A 27,815-nucleotide genomic window follows, 5' to 3' on the forward strand; every position below is an offset into this window, starting at 1 on the left:
ATTGGGGTATCCAGGCTCGGGACATGCAATCAGATCGCGGAGCCTGTCCCCTCGACACCCGTTAACGAGCAGGAATCCCCTGTGATCATTTAGTTTTAAACCACAGAGTGTGTCTGTCTCACTGTGAACGACACCAACACAGCGTTTCACCGGGTGACGCGCTGCTTCGCTCAGACATTGAGTGTAGGCTCCGAGGGGGGCAAGGGTTGGCCAAAAAGCAGGCGCAGAGATCTTACAAAGGCAAAAAAAATCTGCTCGCGCGAATAGCGCGCGCTCGCATCGTCGGTGTCTCTGCCCCAATCTAACTGTCTAGTAGGCTCCGGCGCAAAGAATCTCTTTCTCTTGCGCAGCACCAGAGAGACTTTATAGAATTGTATTTCGCTCTATCTCTCTCTCTCTCTCTCTCTCTCTCTAGGCCGTGCACTGCATTATAATGTGTGTGATTGTGGATTGCACGGTGTGCTAGTGCGTGTATTTGCGTGTTGGTAGGGGTCCATGCAGAGCCGGCCCAAGCCTTCAGGGGGCCCTAAGCGAAATACGATTAGGGGGCCCCTCTCCAATGTTAGCGCTGCTGAAACTTTGTTAAATATCATTCACACACCCAGTGTTTTCCGCTAGTGCCTCCACTGTGCGTCTGCGAAAATATTTGACAGGCGAGATTCAGACCCTCCTAGGGGGGTCCGGGGGTATGCCCCCCCGGGAGATTTTTTTAACCTTTTTAAAGTGAAATGCATGAATCTGGTGCACTTTGAGAGGAAAATTAAGAGGCTAAATCTGAGAAATTGTGTGAACAAATAATTTGGAGACACTGGGTCAGATGAATTAGAAGCTATTGAAGAAGGACACATGGATTTTCCATAAAAATATTAATATAGTAAGGCGTCCCCCTCCCGGGCCGGGCCCAGCATCAGACCCGGGTTCGATTCCCACCCGCGGTCGTTCTCTGCATGTCACTCCCCTCTCTGCCCCATTTCACCTCTGTCTCTCTGCACTATCAATAAAGCATAAAAATGCCCAAAAAATATCTTTAAAAAAAATATATATATTAATATAAAATAAAATATTATGGAGGGTCCTCTGGGTTGGGCTTGGAGCTCTTTTTCTTTTACGGGACATATTTCTCTGTAATATAGTGAATGCATTTAAATGCAGTGTGAGGAACTAAGCAGAAGAACTCTGTTGTCCAGCTACTGTATCTTTTTTTCCACAGACAAGGCTGAAATAGGCTATAGACTAAACACAGTGCATGGGCAACTGAGGGCAGCCCCATTTCCAATTGTTTTTAAATAAACTCAATACACACTGTGCATGGATGTGAACGTGACATGATCAGATCATTTCGGATTTCCTCCCAGATGAACTGATTACATTTTTAGGCTATTAATTATCTAGACCAAAACATTTTATTCCTTTTTTGTGTGATAACTCACATTTGCACAATATGATGTTAATATCAAACACACAAACTAAAAAAAAAAAAAAAAAAAAAATTTTTTTTTTTTTTTTTGGAGGGGGCCCCCCAGGCAGTCGGGGGCCCTAAGCGGCCGCTTAGTTCGCTTATGCCTCGGGCCGGCTCTGGGTCTATGACTGGTTTGTGTCCAGGGCCCGTGGTCATGTTAATCCGTCCTTGGGCTCCAGTCATGCCCGGCGCAGTCGCCCTCTTGACCGAGCGAATCTACGAGCGGCCGCCCCCCGCCAGATCTGCCTTTTCAGTCCAGAGATTTGACTATTCGGCGGCCGCGCGGGGCAATTTTAGCCAACTTAATCCTGTCGGGTTTTAATTAGAACACAGCGCTGTGTCGCCAGACTGACTGCGTGCCTATAGAGAAAATGTAGCCATAATGTGAGGGGAGACGGCCGCTTCCCCCTGTGCGATTCTGTCTAGCAAACAAAGTTACAATGAATCAGTCACCACCGTCACATGGACAGTGTTTAAATAAAGCTTCTCTTTATTATTATCAATAGAGCTATAAGCAAATGGTAAATATTAAGCCTGCGGTGGCATCTGTAAGCTCCGTTTGCAATTTATTTTCAGCACCAACTGCAGCTGCAGAAGAAGAATAAAAAATAACAATAAATGTGTCGATTCATGCATCTGACACGTCTACACTGATTACACCTCTCTCTCTCTCATCAGGGCCGGCGGTAGCCAGGGGCAAGGGTGGGCCGTGCACACCCAAATGTGGGCTGTGCCCACCCAATCAAAAAAAAAAAATATATATATATATATTTTTTTTTTAGGTGGAAGTCCAGACCCACTATCGGACAGACCTGTTCATTTCCTGTCCAAGAAAATGTCAAATAAAATTCAGACAATTAATTAATACTAAAGAATATACCATTACCATGCATTGTTTCTAATTGCATTATTGGGTGGGCAGGACAGCCTGTCTCCAAGTTACCCACCCGCTTATAGTGGTCACTGGTCAGCAGAGCCGGCCCGAGGCATAAGCGAAATAAGCGGTTGCTTAGGATCCAGACTGTTTTTTTGTTTGTTTGTGTGTTTGATATCAACATCATATTATGTAAATGTGAATTATCATACAATAAAAGGAATACAATGTTTTGGTAGATAGTTAATAGCTTAATAATTGAATCAGTTCATCTAGGACAGGGGTGTCCAAACTACGGCCCGCGGGCCAACTGCGGCCCGCGGCCCGCTTTTTATTGGCCCGCGGCCGATTTTAAAAATATAATGTAATATGGCCCTTTGAAAAAAAAAATAATAATTTTTTTTTTTTTTTTTTGCATTTCTCAGTTAACCCACTAGTGCAGGGGTGTCAAACACTGATTGATTGGCCCGTGGCACATTTTAAAAATATAATGTAATATGGCGCTTTTAATTTTTAAATAATTTAAATGCACTCATTATATTACAGAGGAATATGTCCCATAAAAGAAAAAGAGCAACAAGCCCATCCCAGAGGACCCTGCATAATATTTTATTTTAAATGAATATTATTATGGAAAATCTATGTGTCCTTCTCCAATAGTTTCTAATTCATCTGACACAGTGTCTCCATTTTTTTTTCATACAAAATTCTTCAGATTTAGCCTCTTAATTTCCCTCTCAAAGTGCACCAGATTCATGCATTTCACTTTAAAAACTTTAAAAAATCTCCCGGGGGGGCATACCCCCGGAACTCCCTAGGAGGGTCGGGACCTCGGCTGGATACTATTTTCACCCTGCTGGACATTGGTCGCAAAGGCAGAAAACACTGGGTGTATCATTGGCATATAAACAAGAGGGGGAATGTGTCTGTTTAATGTACAAGGAAAGTGTTGCCGTGAAGAAGGATTACAATTTACGAAGACACTATGAAGTTTTCTGTATGTGGCCCTCAGTGAAAAAAGTTTGGACACCCCTGATCTAGGAGGTAATCAGAGGTTAACTGATCACGTCGCGTTCACGTCCATGGCATGCACAGTGTGTATTGAGTTTATTTAAAAATTAGGGCTGTCAAGCGATTAAAAAAATTAATCTAATTAATTACAGGCTTTGTGATTAATTAATCTAAATGAATCGCATGAGACATATATGACACTTGTATGCCTGTTTATAACCAACTGTATAGGCTACCGTTCGTCTCTCTCTCTCTCTCTCTCGGAACTACTAGCGCCGGAAAAAAAACACAAAAAAACAAGCAGGCTAAATGACGACTGTCTATCTCCCACAACAGACAGCGCTGCACTGCCACACAGATGCGCATAGCCTATGCCGACTCATTCAACATCGTCCTACTCATAGCCAAAAATATTGACACACACACACAAAGGAGGAAAAAAGACAGGCATATGCTAGGAAGAGTGAGAGGGGGCGGGTGTCCGTTTGCTGGAGACGATCGCAGCTAGCAAACAAAATTGAGACACGGAGGAAGATTGAGAGTTGTTTTGAACCTACATTGTTAATTAGGCACCCACTAAATCAATGCACAGACACTGCGGAGAATAACATAAGACGTATTCATATACCTTCATGCTTATTTGCCCGGAGCAGCGCATAAAACGTCCATAGAGCCCTCTCTATGCTTCTTTCTTCACTCTTTAATCCCGTGCGGGCCGTGTGCGCAAACCGCACTCTCGTCTCACCTCTTTTGCACCGGGTCAAAGGGCAATATAGAAGTGCGATTAATCTGCGTTAATTAATCAAAATTAACGCGTTAATTTGACAGCCCTATTAAAAATATTTGAAAATGGGGCTGCCCTCAGTTGCCCATGCACTGTGTATAGTCTATATAGCCTATTTCAGCCTCGTCTGTGGAAAAAAAGATAACTGGACAACAAAGTTCTGCTTCGTTCCTCTCACTGCATTTAAATGAATTCATTATATTACAGAAAAATATGTCCCGTAAAAGAAAAAGAGCACCAAGCCCATCCCAGAGGACCCTGCATAATATTTTATTTCAAATTTATATTTCTTCTAATTCATCCGACCCAGTGTCTCCAAATTATTTGTTCAAACAAAATTCTTCAGATTTAGCCTCTTAATTTTCCTCTCAAAGTGCACCAAGGGGGCGCCCTTAGCTCAGTTGGTAGGGCGTCCCCCCCATGGGCCTCGGCCAGCAGCGGACCCGGGTTCGATTCCAGCCCGCGGTCGTTCTCTGCATGTCACTCCCCTCTCTCTGCCCCATTTCAACTCTGTCTCTACACTATTAATAAAGCATAAAAATGCCAAAAAAAGAACGTTAAAAAAAAGAACATACAAACAAACATTTAAAACCCCCACCCACCCCACACCCCAAACAATCCTTGGACAATTGTAAATGACATGAAAAAAAAAAAACACATTAAAAGTACAATCAGATACAACAAATGTACACACAATCATACAACATTTAAAAGGAGTAGCTTGCTTACTACAGCTCCGGAAAAAATCAAGAGACCACACCACATATTAAGCGTCTCCCGTTTTACCCCCTAGAGCACATGTGTCAAACTCAAGGCCGTTTTGATCTGGCCCGCGAATCAATTTGTCCGATTTGAATCAATTCTGAAAAAAAACAAAAAAAAACATTTTTTTTTCTTCTTCATGGAGCCTGTGCCATATCCGCACGTCGCATACGCTCCCAACTGTTAGGAAACTTACGTGGCTTACAGCTAGGAATGTCTGCTGAAAGTTCTACAGCTCAGGATTTTAAGCCATGAATTGATGAACTTGCATCTAAGAAGAGCTGTCAGTTTTCTGAGGGCTGTAAATAGGCCAATATATGTGGCCAAATAGCATGCTAATATTGATGATTGATTGTGTCAAGTGTCTAAGGCAGTGGTGTCAAACATCCGGCCCGCGACTTGTAGAGCACACATTTCTGAGCATTTAAAAAAAAAAGTAAGTTAAATTAAAATTAAATTAAATTGGGAAAAACGTATTCCAAAACAACAAATAACCTCTGTATTTAAAAATAAATCAAAACAGTAGAAGTTGCACTTTTATTTAATTGTATTTTGTACTGTCTGCATGTTTGCACAAAATGTGTCCCTGTACTATATAGTAAACAAAATTGGACAACTGTAAGGTCAGTGCCTGTTGTATTTGTGTATTCAAATAAACAGTTGTTTATTTCATTAGTGCGTATTGGCATCTTTGAGCAAAATACCCCCAAAATGTTTGTGCTCCGCGCCGCACCTCCTATTCCCATGGCCAGCAGCAACCTTTACTAAGACATTTCCTGGGGGCTACAGAGATCCCTTGTGATCCGTGATAATGTAGGTTACATATGTAGGCTGAGTTATAAAGCATATAACTGAAAAACAAAGCTAAAGATTTGGATTTGACATATGTATGTTATTTTGCCATTATTTTACTGGTCCGAGAAAAAACATGACTACTGTGGTCAGCCGGGGCAAAGCCACACCAGTTGCAGCTATCGTCTACGTCAGGGTAAATCTCTGCCCATTTGGCTTTAGAAAAGTGGGTTCTATGGAATACCTTAAAGAGGACCTATGATACTTTTTGACTTTTATGACCTATAAACGTTGTTATAATGATTTATAGTCATGTTTAACCATACTAGCTTATCAAATAATGACGTACGTACATGCATTTAGACGTATTCCCTGCTGACCGTCTGGGGTGGCTGTGCAGAGCACTAAACACTAAAGGTGCGAACACACTAGGCACTTTACACGCGTAAGATTTACGTGCGTAACGCAGCTAAAATGTTGCTTGATCATTTTGTGTCAAAAATGGTTGTACGCACGTAACGTGCCTAGTCTCCCTCCCGATATTGTATTTCCCTAATCAACCATGGCTGCGATCAGACCCGACCCGACACAACACAACAGCGTGCATGTCCGCACGAAAACAACAACAACACGGCCAACAACTGTGCCAAAAGATAAACTGAACAGCACAAATAGCCTAGCATTAAAACAGCATTGCATATTCACGGCAGCTACATAACAAACACAGTTACAGCAGCATCGGTGGGTTATGAGGTAAGATAGTTAATGGGGAGGAAACACCAGGGTGTACAGATGGGTTTTGAGCCTTGATTTAAAGGAAGAAATGTAGGGGAATCACATTTGTCAGGTGGCAGTTGGTTCCACAAGCACGGAGCAACTAGTGCAAAGTACATTTCTGAGAGTTGTGCCAGTGGCATGGCTGTATACGCTGGTCACCAAAAGAAAGTGATTGTCTACAGTAGCTCAGAAGAGAGTGACATCTCAATTCCACTTAACGACACCACTGATGAGAGTTCAGCTGGCCAGAAAGATGATGATGGTGACTTTGTCATTGTGAGCTTTGCAGGTAAAACCATTAGATCTGCTAGGCCTTGTTTAAGAAAATTGTCCTTCAATCTTTGTCAACTATTTACTTTATTTACTTTAAATACACCTTAAATAAGTGATTGTCTAATGGATTTGTCTTGCATTACAGTTTATGAGATATATGTCAATGGCACAATTCACCCCATGGTATTCTCTCCAACCGCACAACTTACACCACACCGGGGGCAAGTTGTGCATCAAGACAACTTTTTTCCGAAAGCTATATTTCTTCAACAGTTTATTCCAGATCCAAAGTTTTTATTGCCAGGGATGCACAACACTCTGAAATATATGTACATATTTGAGTTGGAGACTTTACTGTCAAGGCCTTACTTTAAAGTCACTTTGAGTGAAAAGTTGCACAACTTAGGCCACTCTCCCCTACTACTTTTCTGGTCTTAATTTCTGTTTCCTTCCGGAACATTTTCAGCAGCGCGGGGATATTTCAGAGCAGGAAGGTGGGGGCATGGCCGGAGCTTGCCTGAGCAGCATTACCATACATGGAAACATCCGCTTTTTGTGACGACAAAATTATCAGGAAATTCTGAACCGATTTGTCACGTGATTTCTCGACCGGCTGCCCTAGTGTTTAGTGCTCTGCACAGCCACTCCAGACGGTCAGCAGGGAATACGTCTGAATGCGTGTACATCATTATTTGATACGCTAGTATGGTTAAAGCCACTACTGGGAGTTTTTTCTCAGCCGAGCTAAGGGTGTAAGGGCAGGGTGTCATATTGTATCATATTGTATCATATATCATATTGTATGAAATGTAAAGCCCACTGAGACAAATGTATTTGTGATTTTGGGCTATACAAATAAAACTGATTTGATTTGATTTGATTTACGAGTAACATTGCACGTTGGCGGCCCCTTTGGACAAAAGCGGTAGTATTTTTACGACGGCAGTTGTCGTGAAGCTGTTTTCTAGCTCGTGCTGGCCGTGCGAGATTCAAATGATCAGGAAGCAATATAGTGCATGTCCGTGTGTTGAAAGTGTGAGGGCACCGGACTCTTTTCGGCTCCGTGAGAGTGGTTAGTGTCACAGCATCAACTAATGCCAGTCAGTGCTACACACACCTGATTGCAATGAGTTGATGCAGTGTCACCTCTCACGGAGCTGAAAGATTCCGTGTCCTCACACAAAGCGAACGAATGAGACGGCAGTTAGAATGGATCACGATGAGGTAATGTGTTTATGTTGTTGTAAATAATGACTATTTCAGATGAATAATGGTCATCTGATGATGCTGGTGAGGCAAAGTAAACTTTGTTTTAGTAGGCTACCGCTCATTCATTTAGGAGTAAACCATCTATGGAGTAAACACTGCAGTCTAGTTCGCTCCATAGATAGTAAATAATAGGTTCGCTCCCGTGAAATTGTGTATACGTTGCTTGGCAACGCCCTCTCGCCCGCCTATCACTCTCCCTTTTAGCTTTTCTTCATTGCATTTTCTTTTTTTTCTTTGATGGTTCAGCCCCGTTATCAGTCATTATGACGACAAACAACTGTCTCAAACAAGGCTCCCGCGCCCCTTCCCTCACCTGGAGGGATAGGCTTCTCAAATCGCGTTTCTGCGCCACACTGAAATCTGCGACCAATACGGATATGTGACCATAGAGCATGCACGCGTGAACCGAAAATCGGACTGGGTGTGCGACCAGACCAAACACAGTAATAAAAACTATATAAAAACGTCTTTCTTTGCACTGATGGTCTCGTTTGCTGTTAAAGGTAATTTATGATTATGAGAGGAAACATGAGGCTGTTTAAAAGATATTTAAATGTTACTCGGAGCTGCTTTAAACATGACTATAAATCATTATGACAACGTTTATAGGTCATAAAAGTCAAAAAGTATAATAGGTACACTTTAACAATTGATTTCCGGAAAATAAATGTTTTGAATTGATAAACAAACATCCGTTATTTCATATAAAAAATACTGGTATTTATAAAAATTAATGAATAATGGTGAAAATAAATAAAATTTCAAAATGCTCAAGGGGTTCACATACTTTCAAGCAGCACTGTATATGTATACATATATATATATATATACACATACATATATACACATACATACATGCTAGCTCTGGCACTGACCTGCAGGGGGTGTTGAGCCCTGATGTCAATGCTAACCAGAGTCCAGCTAGGCGTAGCATACACCTCTGGGCTCCATAGCTCTTCATAGTGGCCCAGCTGGTCTCGAATGAAGACGGAGAACATGTTTCCCCTTTCCTGGTCTCTGTGGTAGTGGAAGGACAGGCAGCCAACCATGGGCAGCGTTGTCATGGGTGAGGTCAACTTGGCCACTTCCTGGAAGTGTTTGGTGTACACAGAGTCCACATACATGTAGTGGCCTGGAACAGTAGAAGATATATATGAGCTGAGGGTACAACGTTATGGGCTGATGAATGATTGATAAGACTTGCTTGGTTTTACAAGTTGTATTAAGACTGAGCATTCACTGGATTCAGTGGACTATTACGATGACTCATGTACAGCGATTCACAAATAACTCAATCTGTGCTTTCAGATTAAACAGATGTTTAAGGCTGCAATGGGCTTTGACTTAGTATGTTGCTTTTAATCATACAAAGCAGTATTGGATTACCATAAACCAAACATCTTCCCTTTACCTCTTCATTTTGACCAAACAATACACCTATCTATAAAGCAAGAATTGTCTGTCTGTGGCTCACATATCCCTCTTGACTTTTAGTCAGATCGGCCTGAGCTTCCGGACATGGCTTGCGCACGGCACAAAGGTGTGCATCCATGATTTTGAAGCTTTTTGGACCAAACATGTAGAAGTTATCATATTTATATCATGCTGGGGGCGAATACATGTGCACACCATGGATAGTATATAATATGGATGTATCATCCGTGCTGACCTCAGTTATTCACACGGCATCCAATAATCCTGGTTTATGCGCGTCGCCATCTTGTAAGATTTTTATTCCGCCTCATGTCGGAGGAAGGGAGATACGCCCATCTAGCTGACTTATACCTCCGAGGCAAAGTGATGGACAATGGGAGGAGAGCTGTCACTCAAGAGAACGCGCCAATATATTTTAACCTCCAAAAGAATAAAAACTAGCCTGCTAGAAAAAAATTCACCCCCCTCAGTGTTGTCATGGAGATATGACCTAAACATACAGACTAGAATGGTTTTGTGGACTAGGCTGTAAATAGGTTTAATAAGACTTTGAAAACGGGCCTGTCTAACAAGTGAGTCAAAGAAAAATAGCTCAGTCTTGGCACCACCCCCAGTGGCCACCGGAAGGTACTACAATTTTGGTCACTTATTGGATGCTGGTAAAATTCGATGAGGTTGGGGCTTGGTGCACACTGAAGGCCACAGTGAGCATGGAGCATTAAGTAATCCCCGACTAAACCCCGCCTCCCTCTGATTTGATTGGCTGCTGCTCCCAAAACCTGTCTGCTTTAGTGTTAAAGATTTTCACTGTTATGCAGTTAATGTATAGTTAGTCTGGCTGAACTGAGTTTTATTCCCAGCAGAAGGGAGAAATCTGTAGCAGCCAACACAAAGGACTTCTTGTTCACTGAACTCATAGATAGATACTGACAAGGCCTCTAGCAGCTCGGCGAGATAAGAAGAATTCCTGGGGCGAGAGGAGGACGCAAGACGGAAACTAACATAACTAGGCATCTGTAACTAAGCACACTCACTCTTACTCTGAACTTCGATGTGATCACATCAACTTGCCTTGTCATTTTATTTAAATAAACACTGTGGCTTATTCCTTCATACTTAAGGCTAAAGAACACGATAAATTATTTTTCTAACAAAATGGTGACCGCGACGTGGGCCTTTAAAAGGTTTTGAACGGTCAGCAGCCTGTCTGGACACCGAACTCGGTCACTCAATCCCATGGGAAACAGAAGAAGGTGAGCAGAAACACCTGTTGTGTAAACCGAAGTTTCTGAAATTGGCTATTTCAAATTTTATTGAGTGATTGTTTGTTCTGTGTTCATGACCTCAAATTCTGTAGATTTTTGTTTGTGTTTTGTAAGTATAGGCTCTTTATTTATGTCTGGATAAATTGACAAGGCAACAAACTCTTTTCTCTTGCTCTGTGTGTGTTTATTTTCCCTTTTTCTGCTTCGTGGAATGCTGGTTTATTTAAACTTTCCCTAATGCAGAGGCCATATAGTAAGTTTTTGATTAAATGATTAAATTGTATATCATTTATGGGTGCCTCGATAAACTGCCTAAGCCTACAATACAATAGGATGTAGGTGCTAGTGATTTGTTATAATTGCTGAGTGAGGTCCTTTAAACCGCTTCTGTGTAGCGTGAAAAGACCTCCTCTATTTCGGTCCTTAAAGGCTGTTATGTAAAATGATGGCAGTCGGGAAGCGTGGGTTGCGCTAGCGTGGGTTGCGCGAAAACCCGAAGGTTCAACCTCAACGGTTTTAACAGATTGCGAAGTGCTAAATCGGACCTCGGGTGTCGCTCAAGAATCTGCTTTGACTGACAAAAATCCATTAACTGTTTTTAAATGGATCCCTCGATGCTTTAAATATATCTTTCTGTCAGTTATAAGTTGACAGAATGAGTGGGTATTTTGCACGGCGGGGTTGCCACTTCGTTATAAAAATATAACTTACCTATTGATAGTTTGCGTTCGAGTCGCATCTCGGTCACGGCAGCTGTGGCTTCATCCATACAGTTTAGCACAGTATGGTGGTGGTTGGACACTGTGCGTTTGACGGGGTGTGTTAATAAAGTAATTTGCTAGGGCGTGACGTTGGCAGTGTTGATTAGTCTTTTAGTTCGTTTTAGGGAAATATTTTGTTTGATGCGACCTCTGTATTTCTGAGTATGGCTTTCCATGTTTAAAAATGCTGCTGTTTCAGTGATTTTATATATGGAAAACCGTCTTAAATACTCTTCTGCCTCTACGCCAGCATTTCACTAACTGTATGGCTATGTAACTGCATGTAAATACCTTGAATAACTAACAGCTACACCTCACACTCACACACACACACACACACACACACACACACACACACACACACACACACACACACACACACACACACACACACACACACACACACACACACACACACAAAGCCTGGGGAGTTGTTCTCATTTATATGCGCGCGAGTGACACTGGTTGTCCTGATAACTGTATCTGATTTTTACTCTGAGGTTAAGATATATAGGATACTATTGTATAATCCTTTATAGTTATTTCGATTGTGTCCTTTTCATATATGACACTAATGTAGTTGTAGTTCTGAACCACACTCGTGATGTTCCTCCTTGACAAAAAATAAAAATTTAATCAAGCTCTGTGACATTAAAGGTGCACTCTGATATGTTTTATATGTGAAAACCAGGTCTAATTAAAAGGTCCCCCCTTGTTTCATAGGGTTAAATACATGCTTTGTGGTATTTTCATGTAATAAGGCCCAGTCAGCTTATACAGATGAATAAATAAAAATTAAAGGTGCACTTTGGGCTGGGCGATATGGCAAAAAATATTATCACGATTATTTTTTCGATATTGATCGATATCGATATTAATCACGATATAAAATGTGATACTGCTGAAGCCTGAAGAAATCAGAGGGTTCAAAAGTTTAAACATACCAATGTTGTTTATTAGCATATTTGTGATTAGGGAACATTGAATCACATTTAAATATAAACATTTAACTTCACAAACATGTTTTATCTGCCCCTAACAAAACAATATAAGATAGCTTGAATTATTTAAAATAATGTAAATATAAATAAATAAATAAATAAATAAAGCTAACTTCTTTCACATTAAACTCCTTTGGCAGGGCTGCAGAAAACATCTTAAATCTTGTAGAGACACAACCAATACACAAAAAGTGAAACAGTGGATCAACAAAGGCCCTGGCACATTTATATACTGAACTTTAATATATAAAATATAAAGTACGTAGTGCTTACGTAAGTACAAAATGTAAACATTGTGAAACCAGATATTATGCTACCTAAAATAATGTGTTTAAAACTAAAAATATATGTGAGTGACTATCACATCAAACTCCTTTGGCAGGGAGGCAACAATCTCAAATATTTGTAGAGGTAGGCATACAAGGAAACAAAAAATAAGTTGAACAATTTAAACAAGTCATTAAGCTACATCATTTGTTAGTGACATTACAGGTTTTTTGCCAGAAAGACTAGTCTGTCTACAGCATCTGGCTTCAAAGCTGCCCTGTGGCAAGTCACAATATTGCCACTTGTGCTAAAAGCACGCTCTGAGGGTGAGCTGGTGGCAGGAATACAGAGGTAACGTTTTGCGAGGATGCTCACTCTGGGATAAGTTGTTGAATGGTTTTGCCACCATGCCAGCGGGTCGGTCTCACTGTCTGCCTCAGGTGCCAGCAGGTATCTGTTCAGTTCAGCCTCAATAGCCTGCTCTTCTGTAAGACCAGATGTAGCAACAGAGTAGGACTTCTTGAAAAAGCTGCCCAGTGACTTCTTCTGTACTTTGGCTGGTGTAGCTACAGCATGAGCATCTCTCCCACCTACAGCTGTCGTTGTATATGTGGATGTGTGAGCAGTAGCTGGTGATGTGGTCTGACATTCATCCAGCATCTGAGCCACAGCTCTGGATTTTACAGCCTCAACCTTGTCATCTTCAATGTAGCGGGTCTTGAACCGAGGATCAGTTAGGGATGCCATGTTCAGGAGGTCATCAGTAGCAGCATCATCGTATTTTTCATTAAGGTAGTTGAGGACAGTAGCCTTGATGGTCTTGGTGAGCTCTGTGTCATCAGCTTCTGGCTTCAAGACCTCCTTGTTAAAGAGCTGCAGCACAGGTTTCAGGTAAGAGACAGTCACGTATGCTTCACCCGAGAGGGCATCAGTGAACTCAACAAGCGGATTCAGCGCCTTGTGGACAGACTCCAGGACATCGATGTCTGCCCATGAAAGGATTAAGTGCCTTGTTTTTTTATCAGCTGAGAGAACCTTTGCAATAGCCTTCTCCTGCTCCAGCACCCTTGCTATCATAGCATGACGGGACCCCCACCTTGTTGGTGACTCTGTAATCAACCTGTGAGGGGGTAGTTTGAGCTCCTCTTGAGCAGCTGCTAGTTCTCTCTTTTTTTTCCATGAGAAAGAAAAAGCACTGACCACTCTTTTGCACACACCCATGGCTCTTTGGATTCGCTGGTCTCTTAAACTTCTCTCTGAAAATGAAAAAGAAACACAATGTAATATACAATATAACATATTGTAAAACTTTACTAAGAAAGAAATTACAACAGTAATTTAATTATTATATTTTGTGATAAGTTATAATATTGCCATGAAATTCAGAATCTGAAAAATAATTTTTATCAAATTCCTTTGATAAAAGGAAACATTTTCGATTTTTTAACTATAATCAAATTGATATGATGAGAGACCAATAATATGTTGTGGGTTGGAGGGAAGGAAAAAAATAAGCACTATTATTGATCCCCTCACAAAAACGTTTAGTAGCTTACATTTCGGCACTTTATTCCGTGTTTGTTTTACTTACCAATGGCAAGATGAAGCCGATGACCGAAACACTGCAGGCGAGTTTTGCTATACAATAAGACGTATGTAGATGTATGTTACATCTTTATGTCTTTTTGATTGTTTTTCATACGGTGGAACAGCCCCGCTCGCGCTGCTGACAGCTGCGGTAGGACGGCGGGCAAAGCATGTTGTTGCGCGAATTTGCATGCTTTCTGTGTGTTCGATGGGATGGTACTTTTTCAGATGTTGAAATAAGTTTGTAGTGTTTCCCATTCGTGCTGGCACCGACCGACGGCATATTTTACAGACGGTCTTATCCTGTGCTTTATCACTTTTAAGATAGCCAAACCACTTCCATATAACGGACGTCCTGGAACCTTTTTTTTCAACCACTTCTTCTACGGCAGATGATGCAGGTTCACTTGCAGCCTCCGCTGTTCCACTCATGTTATCTTTTTTTTCTCGCCAAATATTCCTCTCCGCTCTCCTCTCCTCTCCGCGGCGCTCGAAGCTCAAACATGCACCAGGAAATGGGCATGTACTTCGACATGAACGGCAAACACTGCGATCTGACTGGCTGTTGCGAGTATTTCTGCTGCGTGATTGGCTGTTAGGTAAATCCATATCAGCACAGTTTTTTTTTTTTTCAAATCAAGCATTTATGTCTTATGCTTATCGAAGTAATCGATGTGAGTTTTATCGCGATTATAATCGAAATCGAATTATTGCCCAGCCCTAGGTGCCCTATGACATTTTTCCCACGTAAGGCGTGGCCGGTCTGTCTAATATCTCAAATTAAAGGTGCTTTTACTGATACTTCAGTGTCTTTGTTGTTAGCCTCACTTTCTAGTGTGTAAAAGTAAAGGTGTGATCAGCAATTTTTCACAAGACTTTAGAAAAAAAAAAAAAAGAGTGAGACACTCATCCTTTGTGCAGTCAAGGTTTACTCCTTTATCCTTATCTCTGGTTGAGCATATGTAGCTTTTGCAAACGGTACATGCTGTAGGCCCTTGTTGCAGTTTTTTAATTTCTTCTCACTCTTTCCCTCATCAGCTAACAGGGAGAATTTATTCTATTTCATTTTTTGTCCCCTCTCGGTAGCTGCTTTCCAGCTCTCGTTTAGTGTTTTAAGTAATGACATCTACTGCAGTGTGCCCCCCCCCCCTTACAATTGAATAAGTTCACGTTTCCCTTTGAAATGGTATTAAAACTTTTATAAAAGTGCATTCTGGGTTGTTGCTATCATGAGCAAAATATACTATTTAATTTTTTAGGATTTCCATTGTGATAGAATTTGTTTAACTTCACCTATTGTGATGTCACATTTCTTAGCATTTACTTAGTGCCTACAGCATTACTGTGTTTACTGTAAGATTTCTGTCTCATGTTCAAATTAAAACATGCATTTTTTTCTTTTTATCTCTCTTTAGGCCCCAGCCTTGTTCTAGTGGACAGCTGCGTGGTTCTTATCTCTAGTTGAAGGCCCTGAACGCTCTGACAACTGCAAAAGGCAGGATATCTTAGTTTTTGGCTGATTAGTTTCTCTATAGTTAATTAATAATTCAAATTCACAAGGGGAACATTTTTATTTATTTTTTTATTTTTGGTTTGGTTTGGTTTTGGTTATTTTTCCCCCTGGCAACAGCCTCATTCATTCATACCTGAACTGCCCCCTCCATGCCAATGCCTTTCTTTTCTAGGGGAAAAGAAAAGCTACCCGGAACTGCCTAAGGATCTTGTACATGGGACAATTATTGGATACATTCAGCGAAGACTCGGGACTAAACAGCGCTACATGCAACGCCAATACGTGCAACCATTGATGTCACTGAGGCAGGGTCCCATGATGCTTGTGGACTGGAGGGGAGTGTGAATACTTCCCCTCACATGGTAAATGACCCTGTGACCTCCACCGATGGATACAATACTGATTTGCCAAGAACTGTGGAGCATCTGAAAGAAAAAGAGGGAGAAGCCTCTGGGTGCCTTCCCACTTCCACATCACCCCTGACCACCGTCACAGACATTAAAGATAACCCTTCTGGCCCTCCAGCCACAACACACAGACGTCTACAGACTGCAGCCCTTAGTGACTTTCTCTGTGCAAGGATCAGAGAGCTTTGTTCAACACACTGTGTGTGTTTCGCAATGGACTATGGAAAGTGCTACGTGATCAATATCCCACAGCCAGCGATGAGAACGCCATGGACTAATACGAGATAAGGGAAAAGAGAATACACTGGATTACCTGCGGAGGACAGGTGCCTTGTGGATGATGCCATTCTTGAGCTACCATCACAGGAGGAAGACTGATGGGTCTCCTGTGCCCGCTACAGGCCAGGGGCCGGTTTCCCAAAGCCTTCGTAGAGCCTTCTTAACGCTACGTCATTCGTAACCCCTACGTAGAGTTCCTACTTAACATTTCGCCTGTTTCCCGAAACGTTCTTTGCTACGAATCTCTTTCGTACGTCCTACGTTGGTAAGGTTGGTCTGGAGCGCCTGCAGAGCCTTCTTAGCTCTACCGTAGGGATGTTTCAGCTCTCATTTGTGTCATTTAACTAATACATCTGACTGTATTTCATATCAAACGGACACAGCGATGACTGTATTAAATAACAAACTGTTAAAAACGATAACTGTATATAGCGTACATATCACATTTAAAGTAAGCTATATATTTTAGCAGAATACCATTCCTTCCGTAAGCACCATGCGTAAAACGGACACGAGTGACATCCCTGTTGCGCATGGAACTGCCACAAGTCATTCATGAAGAAAATAATTGATGGAAACAATCTTAATCTCCTCCGCTGTTTCTATATTTTTCTATAGCCTAGGCTACCTTTTTTAAATCAGTAGGCCTATAGGCTATGGTAATACGTTCGACCAAGGTTAACACTAGAACCATCGCACTGCGGAGCTGTCAGCTGAGCCGGCTCAGCTGACAGCTCCGCAGTGTGCGTCGGATTCTCCGCCTCAAAACATGTAAACGTGTGAAAAAATTAATGAATAATCAATTAAAGCTTACCTTAAAATAAGTGTGCCATGTTACTGTTTATTGTATTTAGGATTTTAGCTCATTTGGACGCTGTTTGGGCCGTCTGTTTTTATTGATATAGGCCATTGGCGATATTATATCTACTTTCAGTTTCCTTACTGACCCACCACGAAACGTGATTATTGTTCTTAAAGATACTTAGATTATAAAGCAAGAGGTGTTAAATAAATGTTTCGGCTTAGAAGGATTTCTAGTAATCTTTTATTCGCAAAGACTTGTCATGCAGCTTCGCATGAAATAAGCAGGAAATGGAAAATCGAACTCTGAGCAATCGATTTCAGCAGTGTACGTACGACGTATGGAGTGTTTCTCCTAAGAGACCGTTCGGGAACCACGACTACAGAGGTAAACAACTTTGGTAAGTCATAACGTAGGAGTCTTCGTAGCTCGCTAAGAGATGACGTTATCGGGAAACCGGCCCCAGTTCTGTCCACAACTTGCAGAACCAATTGTTGCCTTATGCTCAAAGCCACCAGAGACAATAACATTCTAGAGTTGCTGTCAGCCCCATCGTCCATCCCCTAGATTTGATTTGATTTGATTTGATTTGATTTGATTTTTGGCCCTGTGTTCCCATTTGAATTTAGCTCTATTCAGCCATTGATTACTTTACTTGAACCTTACTGAGTTATTGCCCCTTTTTGCCATTAAGAAATGAGATAGTGATTAGATGCTGTAGGTTAAATCAATTTGACCCCTGATTTCCTCATGTTACCCACACAGGCCAGTAAAGCACATAGGGTAGTTCTAATTATTCTTCGCAGACTGTTTTTGCATTTCCCCTGTCATGTAATTGTGGCTATTGGATGTGATAAAACTGTTCCGTTCGTACATTTTATGTGTTAAATCGTTTTATTTTGAAGTCCGTATTGAGTAAGGTTGGTTTCCGGGTGGGTTGAGAAAATGTGGCTTTATTGTGAAAAACCAAAGGAAGTGTTTGTTATTTTTTGTAGGTTAAGATAGTGACAGGGTGTATTTACGTAGGGGAACCGAGGGGGTGATAAGGGGAGATTTTCATGTGTTTTCTTGGTAGGCTCCTCCCATGAGTTTTCTCGGGATAGAGACACCTCCCCTTTGATTAAAAGGTAGGGACTGCGAAGAGAGACGGGAGTTGGTTTTCTCAACTCGGTGACATACAGGCGGAATGCAATAAACACACCTCTCTCTCTCTATCCAAACACAGATGACTTGGTCAAATGGTAAACGACTAGAGGGGGAAAGATAAGAATAGGAAATTTCGTAGAATCATGAATGGAAGTAGCGGACTATTGGTGTTCTCAATATAAACTAAGTCCTCATAATTTTTTGATTTTTCGGGGAATTTAGATCAGGGATAGGCGGAAGGAAGTCTGGCGGGCATGCTCACACCCTTTTCTTTCTCGAGCTTAATAACTAATTTTGGGAAGGAGTAAAGCTTAAGATAACTATGACGGGCATGCAAAAACCTCATTTTATTTCAAGCTTTACACAAATTTAGGAAAGTGACCAAGTCCACATAATGGGAATAGAAATAACTCCAATTGAGGAGTATGTAGGCATATAACCTAATTTCTGTCTTTTCTGTCTTTCTGTTATATGATGTTGTAATATCATGTAATTTGAATAAAAACCAGTAAAACGTTCCGCAAGTCTCCGTCACCGTAGTTTATGTTGAGAATCCAAGGACCTAGATAAGGTTTTTTTCAGCAGAACGAGAGTCGGCCCTTGAGAACACAGCGTAAGTTTGGTATAACCCTTGCACAGCCTACATAGCTGACAACACTACAATTACATAATCTCATACACCTAATCTTTTAAAAATAAAAGAATAGGTTTTAATACCTTCCCAGGTTAAACGAGATTGTTTAAACTCTGAAAATAGTATATCTGTTCTATGTTTTTAGGAAAGGTGGTTTACAAAACTAAGTTGCATACAACTGAATAGCAATAACTTGTGAATGATATCTTCCGTAAAAAAAAAGGAAGATTTTCTGAAGCAAATATAAAAGCGTTTATACTACACAGAAACCGGCATCATCATAAGGATGAAGGGGTTCTGATGAAGTAAAACACTGAATACGGTGGTATTTATTGAATATTGTACTTTATTTAAAAGTAATCTCAGGTAGTCTTGAGGGTAAATCTTGCACTTCAAACCGCAGAGGCTGGGGTTCACACCTCATAGCAGGGACCGTGGTGAGAGGAGAGACTTCTTTATGAAGAAATTATGTACAATTAGAGAATCGTGTTACAAGTTGGTTAATACGGGTTTAATAGGACATAACTAATAAACTTTGGATACTAGCTTTTCATTATAGATCAGACTTTTCCGGTCTAGATCGCATCACCCCTTTACAAAGAGGGTAACATTTTTTCTTTATGTTTTAGGTTTTTGAATAAATCCACAGGCTGTTTTAGTTTTATTCTATTTTGGTATCATTAAGGTTAATGTAGTTACGTTTGTTCCAATTAAGGGACTTCAGTCAGTGATGTTTTTCTTTTTACTTCAGTGTTTTATTGAGTTTTACACCACTACATGGTGTAAAAAAGACAAGAGTACCTATTTGCAGACCCATGGGGGAAACCATTGAAAACGGAGCTCCACCGGAAATAGGATGGGGCCACGCCCCGAACTAATTTCATTGGTCAGAATTGTACGCCCCAAACTCAGTTCATTCGTTCATTGGTCAAAAGCGTTGTCCCTCCCCGAACGTCATTTCACTTCTCCAGGGGTTACACAAATACGACACACACACATACACATACAGACTCACACACACTTCACACCACATGAATTGCTGCTAAGCCAGGGACGTCAAGAGAGGGAGGTCATATGCCTTCTTTTGATGTCTGGCAAATTAACTGTTACAATATGTTAACCGTGCTAACTAATCTGTCTCAAGCTTTGTTTTGACCAGGTGCAGCCGCAGGCTGTGCCAGGAGCAACTCCTAGCAAGACTCCAGACCTACAGATAGGAGAGTGGGTGCAGGTCAAAGTTCACGTTCACAGAGAAAGTGAGCTTGAACCTAGGTGGTCAAACCGGTACGCAGTAATTGATCGTACCTCTCATGCAGTGCAAGTAAAAGGTAAAGCTGGAGCACTTTGGCAACCACCTCACACATTGTGCACCTTCTCTTCCACCGGCCTCTCATGATTGGAAGAGGTTAGATAAATAATTTGCAACAGGTGTCGGCTCTAAAACGGATAAGTTAAACTAATTGTCTAAAAAGAAAAAAGCCGCCACCAGCTTGTGTGTTACTCACAATATCACTGATTAATTGTCCTGCCCATTTTGTGATGGGAACATCACGATCCACATGTTAAGACCCCTGATAACTACACACACATAACTGTGATAAATCAAACTATGACCCAGAGAGGCCCCAATCTTAAGGTAAATGCACACTCTAGACGTGCTCTCAGAGTCTTTCACCCCTTGATCACCATACAGTTGAGGAAAGCATTGATGGAACTGTGTTGTGTTATTTGATCTGTGCGTATTATAAACTGTGACACCCCTGAAGCTAATCTTCACCTGTTGTGTTAGTCGTTTGAAAATCAATGTAATGTCTAATATTGTGTCTCCTTAACTTTCAGACTCTGAGATTCGTCACTTATCTAACTAACATCACTTTTAGTAAGCAAGTTGGCCCCTTGAAACTGGATAAAATGACAGTAACGAATGATTGGAGTGGGTAATGTAAACTGCCTTTTCTACTGGCAAAACTGAGCGCCATTTAAACTAATTAATTAAACTGACCACAAAGGTTTAAAATGTGTAATCAAACTGTTTAGTGTTGTCTTTTCCCTGACTCTGATAAATGCAAAAATGAGTCTGATGTTTCCCCCTGTATCACTCACATTCCTCCTTTCATTGTTGTGTATGTTGGTAATTACTCTTGTTGTTTCACTAGAACGTATTGAGGGTCTGATGTTTAGTATTTACCTAATGAAGATGATTGTCAGGTGGACTAGACTTATATTGATCTTAGTCCCAACCTCTATTTTTCCTAATTGAACATACGTTAAGACGTATGTATTGAGGGATTTGACAGAAATAAATGGTTTAAAGAAATAAAAATAGGCCAGCCCAGTTTCCCCCCGAATAGACGGCTCTAAATGGCCTGATTCCAGACCATACTACTTGCTGTAGTTTGGTCTGGCTTTGCGAGACTAATGTATAGTTAAACACTTCCGCGACAGTGATGCTAATTTCAGTTAGCGTGTCAATAGCGTTTTCCATGTAAATTAGCACGGCCCTGGATAGCTCTGCTACCAGTGAATGTAAACACGATCGCTTCCACAAAATGTTTTAAATCTGTTACACTAACGACCAGTTAAAGACTATGTAAGATGCAAAATGTCCTTTATTTTGGTCGCAAAAATAAATGCTTCTGCCTTCAAGTTACAATAACCAATAAAAATTTTTTTTTTACCTGATTTGCCTATAAAGAATAGAGGATTATATATGCCGCAAAAAATATTAAAGAAAGACCAAAAGTGACACTGACGAGTGATGCGACACTGCCTATGTGTAGGCTACATCTGTTTCTGTGTCCCACTTTCATAGACGGGTTACATTTAAGCATGCAGAAGCTAATACCTGCTTACTACGGGCACTGCACTAGTTTCTTCAATGGCAAATACTCCTTCCTGAAAATCGGTTTTCGGTCATGTATTCTACAAGGACAGTTCGCTATCATAAGCCAGACTAGAATCTAAACGAACTCTTACTACTTTATTTAAATTTAGAAAGTTATGATTATGATCAAATCTCTTTGACAAACACATCTCATTGTCTAAAAAATGAGCTGCTGCATGTGTGTGTGTGCACGTGCATATACCTCTCTGATTATTGTTTGTGTGGTTTACAGGCAGGTTAGACTCAGGCTGTCTTGCCGCACTCCCCCCAACATACCAGTTGACATTGGGGTTCCAGCTGTTACTGTAACCACATAGGTGATGCTCCTCAAAATTACACTCTGGTAAAAGGAACAGCAAAGAAAAACATTAGTCCTTACTGTTCCTCAATCTTACATATTTGTGGGAATAAATACAATATTACATCGGACTATACATCAAAGGTGAAACATCTACTTAATGTTGACACTGACCTATGCAGTAACCAGGAACAATGTGGATTTCAAAGATGGCAACACTGTTCCCTGAGCCACGTTCAGGCCGACCTTCCAGAAAAACCTGTGAAAGAAAGAATAGACTTACCAACTAACTAGGATAGAAGAATCTATTAGATCTACCTTGCATAAAATATCATTTTTCACAAATTTTTCCACAGTTACATTTTATTACCTTCACATCATGACGATCACCATTGTCACGTTACTATGGGGAATCACTCACAAACTCAAGATACATTGAACATGTGAGCTTGTATTTTTCTCATTAAGACTTTCATAAAAGTATTTCCTTTTATCCGTGGATTTCACTGGTATTGGTATCGACTATTACATTTCTGGTATCTTGACATCCCTAGTGAAAACACCTTAAAAATCGGTAAATTGTAAGTTTATTTGTGCAGCAGATGTTATGCAGAGGCAATAAAAATGCTAAAAGAGGACCTATTATGCTTTTTTTCATGTCATCCTGTCGCCCCTGACTCCCATGGTTCTGGTTCACCCCTGGCTCAAGCGGCACAATCCCCAGTTTGACTGGTCTTCTGGCAAGGTGGTTAGTTGGAGCACATATTGTCCTTCCACCTGCTTACAATCTGCCCTGTCTCCAGCAGAGGGAGGTGTTCCCTTGCCCCGGGAACCCTCCGAACTCTCCTTGGTTCCCCCAAAGTATCATGACCTGGGAGAGGTGTTTAGTAAGTGTTGTGCGCTCACCCTGCCTCCTCATCACCCCTATGACTGCGCCATTGATCTCCTTCCCGGCACCCCTTTGCCCAGTAGTCGCCTGTATAACTTGTCCCATCCTGAGAGCCACCGAAAACGCCCAGCTGCTCGTTCAGCATGTTTTCGCCTCCACGGGATTCCCGTTGACCTCGTCTCTGACCGTGGCCCACAATGCATTTCTCAAGTTTGGAAGGCTTTCTGCCGGGCGCTGGGGGCCTCGGTCAGCCTGTCATCCGGTTACCAGCCTCAGACTAATGGGCAGGCTAAGAGGGCTAACCAGGACCTGGGAACCGCACTGCGTTGCGTGGCTGCGCGCAACCCCTCTGCTTGGAGTGATCATCTCTCATGGATTTAGTATGTACACAACTCTATGTTCTGTGCTTCCACCGGCATGTCCCCTTTTGAATGCTCTCTTGGTTACCAGCCACCCTTGTTCCCTGCTCAGGAGGATGACTTCTCTGTTCCCTCGGTTCAGCACCATCTCCGCAGAGTGTGGAAGGGTGCACGCACCTTTCTGGTGAGTTCGGCGGAACAGAACCAACGCATCGCGGATCGCCACCGGGTTCCTGCTCCTGCCTATCGGGTGGGACAACAAGTGTGGCTTTCCTCTAGGGATCTCCCTCTTCAAACCGGCTCCAAAAAACGTACCCCCTGTTTTGTTGGTCCCTTCCCGATTGTTGCCATAATCAATCCCTCTGCTGTCAAGCTCAAGCTGCCCCCATCGATGCGCGTCCACCCCACCTTCCATGTCTCAAAGTTGAAGCCGGTCTGCGCCAGCCCTCTCTCGCTCCCGGCTGCCCCCCTCCTCCCCGTTTGATTGATGACCACCCTGCTTTCACCGTCCGGCGGCTGCTGCATATATGGCGTCGGGGCAGGGGGTTCCAGTACCTCGCTGACTGGGAAGGTTATGGTCCTGAAGAGAGGACCTAGATCTCGCGGGGTCTCATCCGAGAAATCCAGCAGGCCCATCCTGAGAAGCTTAGGCCGCCTAGAGGCGTCCGTTGAGGGGGAGGTACTGTCATGGCCTCAGCTGTGCTGTGTGTGCTCCTCCTGTGTCTGCCACTCCCCCTGTCTGTCTCTGCTCACACCTGGTCTGCATCAGCAATCAACTCACCTACATATCCCTCTGGCTTCCCTGCTGTCGGCGCCAGATCGTACTTCGCACTCCGTGTTACCTGGATCATTCATTCCAGCCTGCCTGTCTCACTCTCACCCCGACTTCAACATTCCAATACCTGCCATTCCCCCGCCTCGTCACTCGTCAACCTAAATAAAACCTTTTTCACCTTTTATTCATCCTACTCCTGCCTCCGTCTGCTCTTGGGTCCAATATAACACTTTGCCCAAAAAGTGCCAAACTCTTATCTCTCTGTACAATGAGGCACTTAATCTAGCCAAAGCTGTTAAAATAATGAGGAAATAAGTGTTCAAGATGAAGCAAGGCTCATTTGCCACTACCAGGAGGAGTCAGTGCCAGTTAGACTCACAGCACTAGTATACAGGGTGTTTTATGGCACAAACATCACAGCCCAAAATAGCTCTGTGTTTATGCCTCAACCTGCCCCTCACCCTCTCACCCTACTATGTACTATGTTTGGTACACCAGAGGGAGATTTTTAACACATGTAGGCCTACCATCAGGCACATCCAAGACCGGGAGACAACATTGCCCATCTACCTGGGCATCAAAGGGGAGACAGAAGCACATGAACAAGCTGCAATTGCTACTAGTGGAACAATAGATCCCTTTCTGAAAGCCTCCAAAGTGACACGTACCTGAAATGCTCTTCAGATCACAGCCAGCATCCTATATATTCTCCTGCAGAAGAACTACATTACACTGAGTACATCCATGACCTGGAGGAGGGAAACAATCATACATCCCTAGACAGGTGCGTTAGTTCATTGCTTTGGGACACAACCACACTGCACCAGCATTTTTTTTTTTTTTGATAAATAATTCTTGAGCAGGCTACCGGGCCCTAGGCCTCATAGTAACTTTTCATGTTGCATTGTCAAAGAGCTCAGTCACTCATGTCAAAAACAGGGTCCAAAAAGGAATAAGCCTAAATATAAGGAAATAAATCATCATGGGCCCCTCAACTAGTAGGGGGAGAAATACAAAAGCATAAGAAAACAGCATTAGTAGCTCTGTCTAAGGGGCTTCATGATGAGCCTTTAGGGCCCCCACACACATATAGCAATACGATTTATATGTGTAAATTCTATGCTGTTCATAAAAAGTAGCTATCCACCCTGTATCTGTTGAAATGAGTCTCTCCATCATAGAACATGAGTCTGCAGACCAATCTACTGTACTGTTTTTACAGTAGCAGAGTAAAGAGTGCTGCCTGATTAAGAAAAATCTGAAAAATAGGTTGCGTTCCGAATCGCATACTTTCTACTATATAGTATGTAGAAAAAAGATTTAGGATGTCCCGATTCTTGTGGCCAGATTTAGGATGGTTAGAAGTACCCGGATGTCCTACTTCATGCGGCCAAGATTGTTAGTATTGAAAAGTGCATCCTATTTGGGCGATTCTGACCCACAATCCAGTGCGCACGTGAAGTGACGTCACATCGACGAAGCCTCCATATGAAAACAAACGGGGATGCGACGGATATAAAAGCAAGAGGCAAGATCAAGGCGCAATGTTATGATGAAATAAGAGAATAAAGTATGTCCCAATAGTATGCCTACTGCATTCTAACTAGATTCTTTTTATCGTTGGATGTAGTATGTAGAATAGAAAAAAGAAAGAGTTTGCGATTCGGAATGCAACCATAATGTTCCTGCTGCATCTCAGGATTTGATATAGCCTCTAAATTTTCCCCTCAAAGTGCACCAGATTGATGCATTTTAATTCAAAAGGCACAAATTTTCTTCCGGGGGGGATGCCCCCGGACCCCCCAACAAGGACCAAGGTCCCTCCCACAGTATCCCTAAATCCTGTGAGAAAAACTGACTTCATTAATATGTTTTTACCATTAATTGTATATGTGCTGAAAAGTCAGTGTACCTGACTGGATAGGTAGGAGTGGGGGGGCCCTTTAAGAGTCTGCACCCAGTGGCCCATCATCTCATAAAACTCTACAATCTGTTTTCTTTTTGCGGGAAGCATGCACAAGAAATATGTATTAAAAAAAATAAGATTTTTTTTTCAAGAAAATACAAAAAAAGTGGGGGGCCCCACACTAGGTCTTGAATGGGGCCCCCAGATCGTTAAGGCCGCCCCTGCTCGGAGGTTTACGTCAGCAATCTCCCTCCCCCCGACGTGACATGGATTCCCCTTTTCGGCAAGAGGAGTGAGGCGGAGTAAAAATCTCACAAATTGGCGACGCGCACAAACCAGGATTATTGGATGCCGTGTGAATAACTGAGGTCAGCCCGGATGCTACATCCATATTATTTACTATCTATGTGTCAAACCCAAATGTTTCCAGTCTACAGCAAAAATAAAGGAATTGGCCTCACTGTTCCGATACTTATGGAGGGGACTGTATGAAAAAAAACACCTAACCCTAAACAAATTCTAACAAAAGGTTTCTCAGCTGTTTTTTGTAGTATTAGGTGTCCTTAATAACATACTAAAAGTTTACCAAAATTTGACCACTAGAAAGGGGTAATTTTCCAGATGGCGTCCAAGATGGGCAGTAAAAGGTAAGGTAATACACAATGCATCCTCTATAGATGTTTTTGAGTATAAAAGTCGAATTAGTCCCCTCCAATAGTATCGGAACAGTGAGGCCAATTCCTTTATTTTTGCTGTAGACTGGAAACATTTGGGTTTGACACCAAAAGATGAATATGAGACGATAGCTCAACATTTCAGCTTTAATTTCCAGGTATTCACATCTGGATCCGATACACAACTGAAAAGATATCATTATTTGTAAAGGAACACCACATTTTTAGGCGAGCAGAAGTATTGGAACAGATAGACTTTAAATAAATTAAAGTGAATGAAACGTAATATTTTGTCGCAAATACTTTGCTTGCAATAACTGCATCAAGCCTGTGACCCATTGACATCACAAAATGTTTGCATTCTTCTTTTCTTATGCTTTTCCAGGCTTTCAACGCAGCCTCATTCAGTTGCTGTTTGTTTTGGGGGGTTACTCCCTTCGGTCTCCTCTTTAGCAGGTAAAATGCATGCTCTATAGCGTTTAAGTCTGGAGATTGACTTGGCCAGTCTAAAACCTTCCATTTCTTGCCCCTGATGAACTCCTTTGTTGTTTTTGCAGTTTTTTTGGATCATTATCTTGCTGCATGATGGAGCATCTTCCAATCAGTTTGGTTGCACCTTTCTTTAAATTGGCAGACCGAATGTTTCTGTAGACTTCTAAGTTAATTTCGCTGTTGCCATCATGTGTTACTGTGTTGTTGTCAAGATGAACCTTTACCAAAGTGATGGAAAGGTTATAGTTTGGAGAAAGAAAGGATCTACTCATGATCCCAAACATATAGGCTCGTCTGTGAAACACGGTGGAGGCAATGTCATGGCTTGGGCTTGCATGGCTTCTTCTGGGACGGGCTCATTATTCTTCATTGATGATGTAACACATGATGGCAACAGCAAAATGAACACAGAAGTTTACAGAAACATTTTGTCTGCCAATT

General features: G+C 41.9%; 1 protein-coding gene across 1 annotated transcript in view; it reads right to left on the minus strand.

Moving 5' to 3' along the window:
* Window positions 1-27,815, minus strand: part of mamdc2a (MAM domain containing 2a) — a 163,033-nt gene that overhangs the window by 79,346 nt on the left and 55,872 nt on the right. Inside the window, exons 4-6 of the mRNA XM_080050121.1 lie at window positions 22,454-22,538; window positions 22,184-22,321; window positions 8,877-9,133 (exon numbers count right to left, since the gene is read on the minus strand). Coding sequence (XP_079906247.1) covers window positions 8,877-9,133; window positions 22,184-22,321; window positions 22,454-22,538 — 480 coding nt within the window. The remainder of the gene's footprint in view (window positions 1-8,876; window positions 9,134-22,183; window positions 22,322-22,453; window positions 22,539-27,815) is intronic.

The sequence above is a fragment of the Ammodytes marinus genome (assembly GCF_949987685.1).
Source record: "Ammodytes marinus genome assembly, chromosome: 2".
Classification (NCBI taxonomy): Eukaryota; Metazoa; Chordata; class Actinopteri; order Uranoscopiformes; family Ammodytidae; genus Ammodytes; species Ammodytes marinus.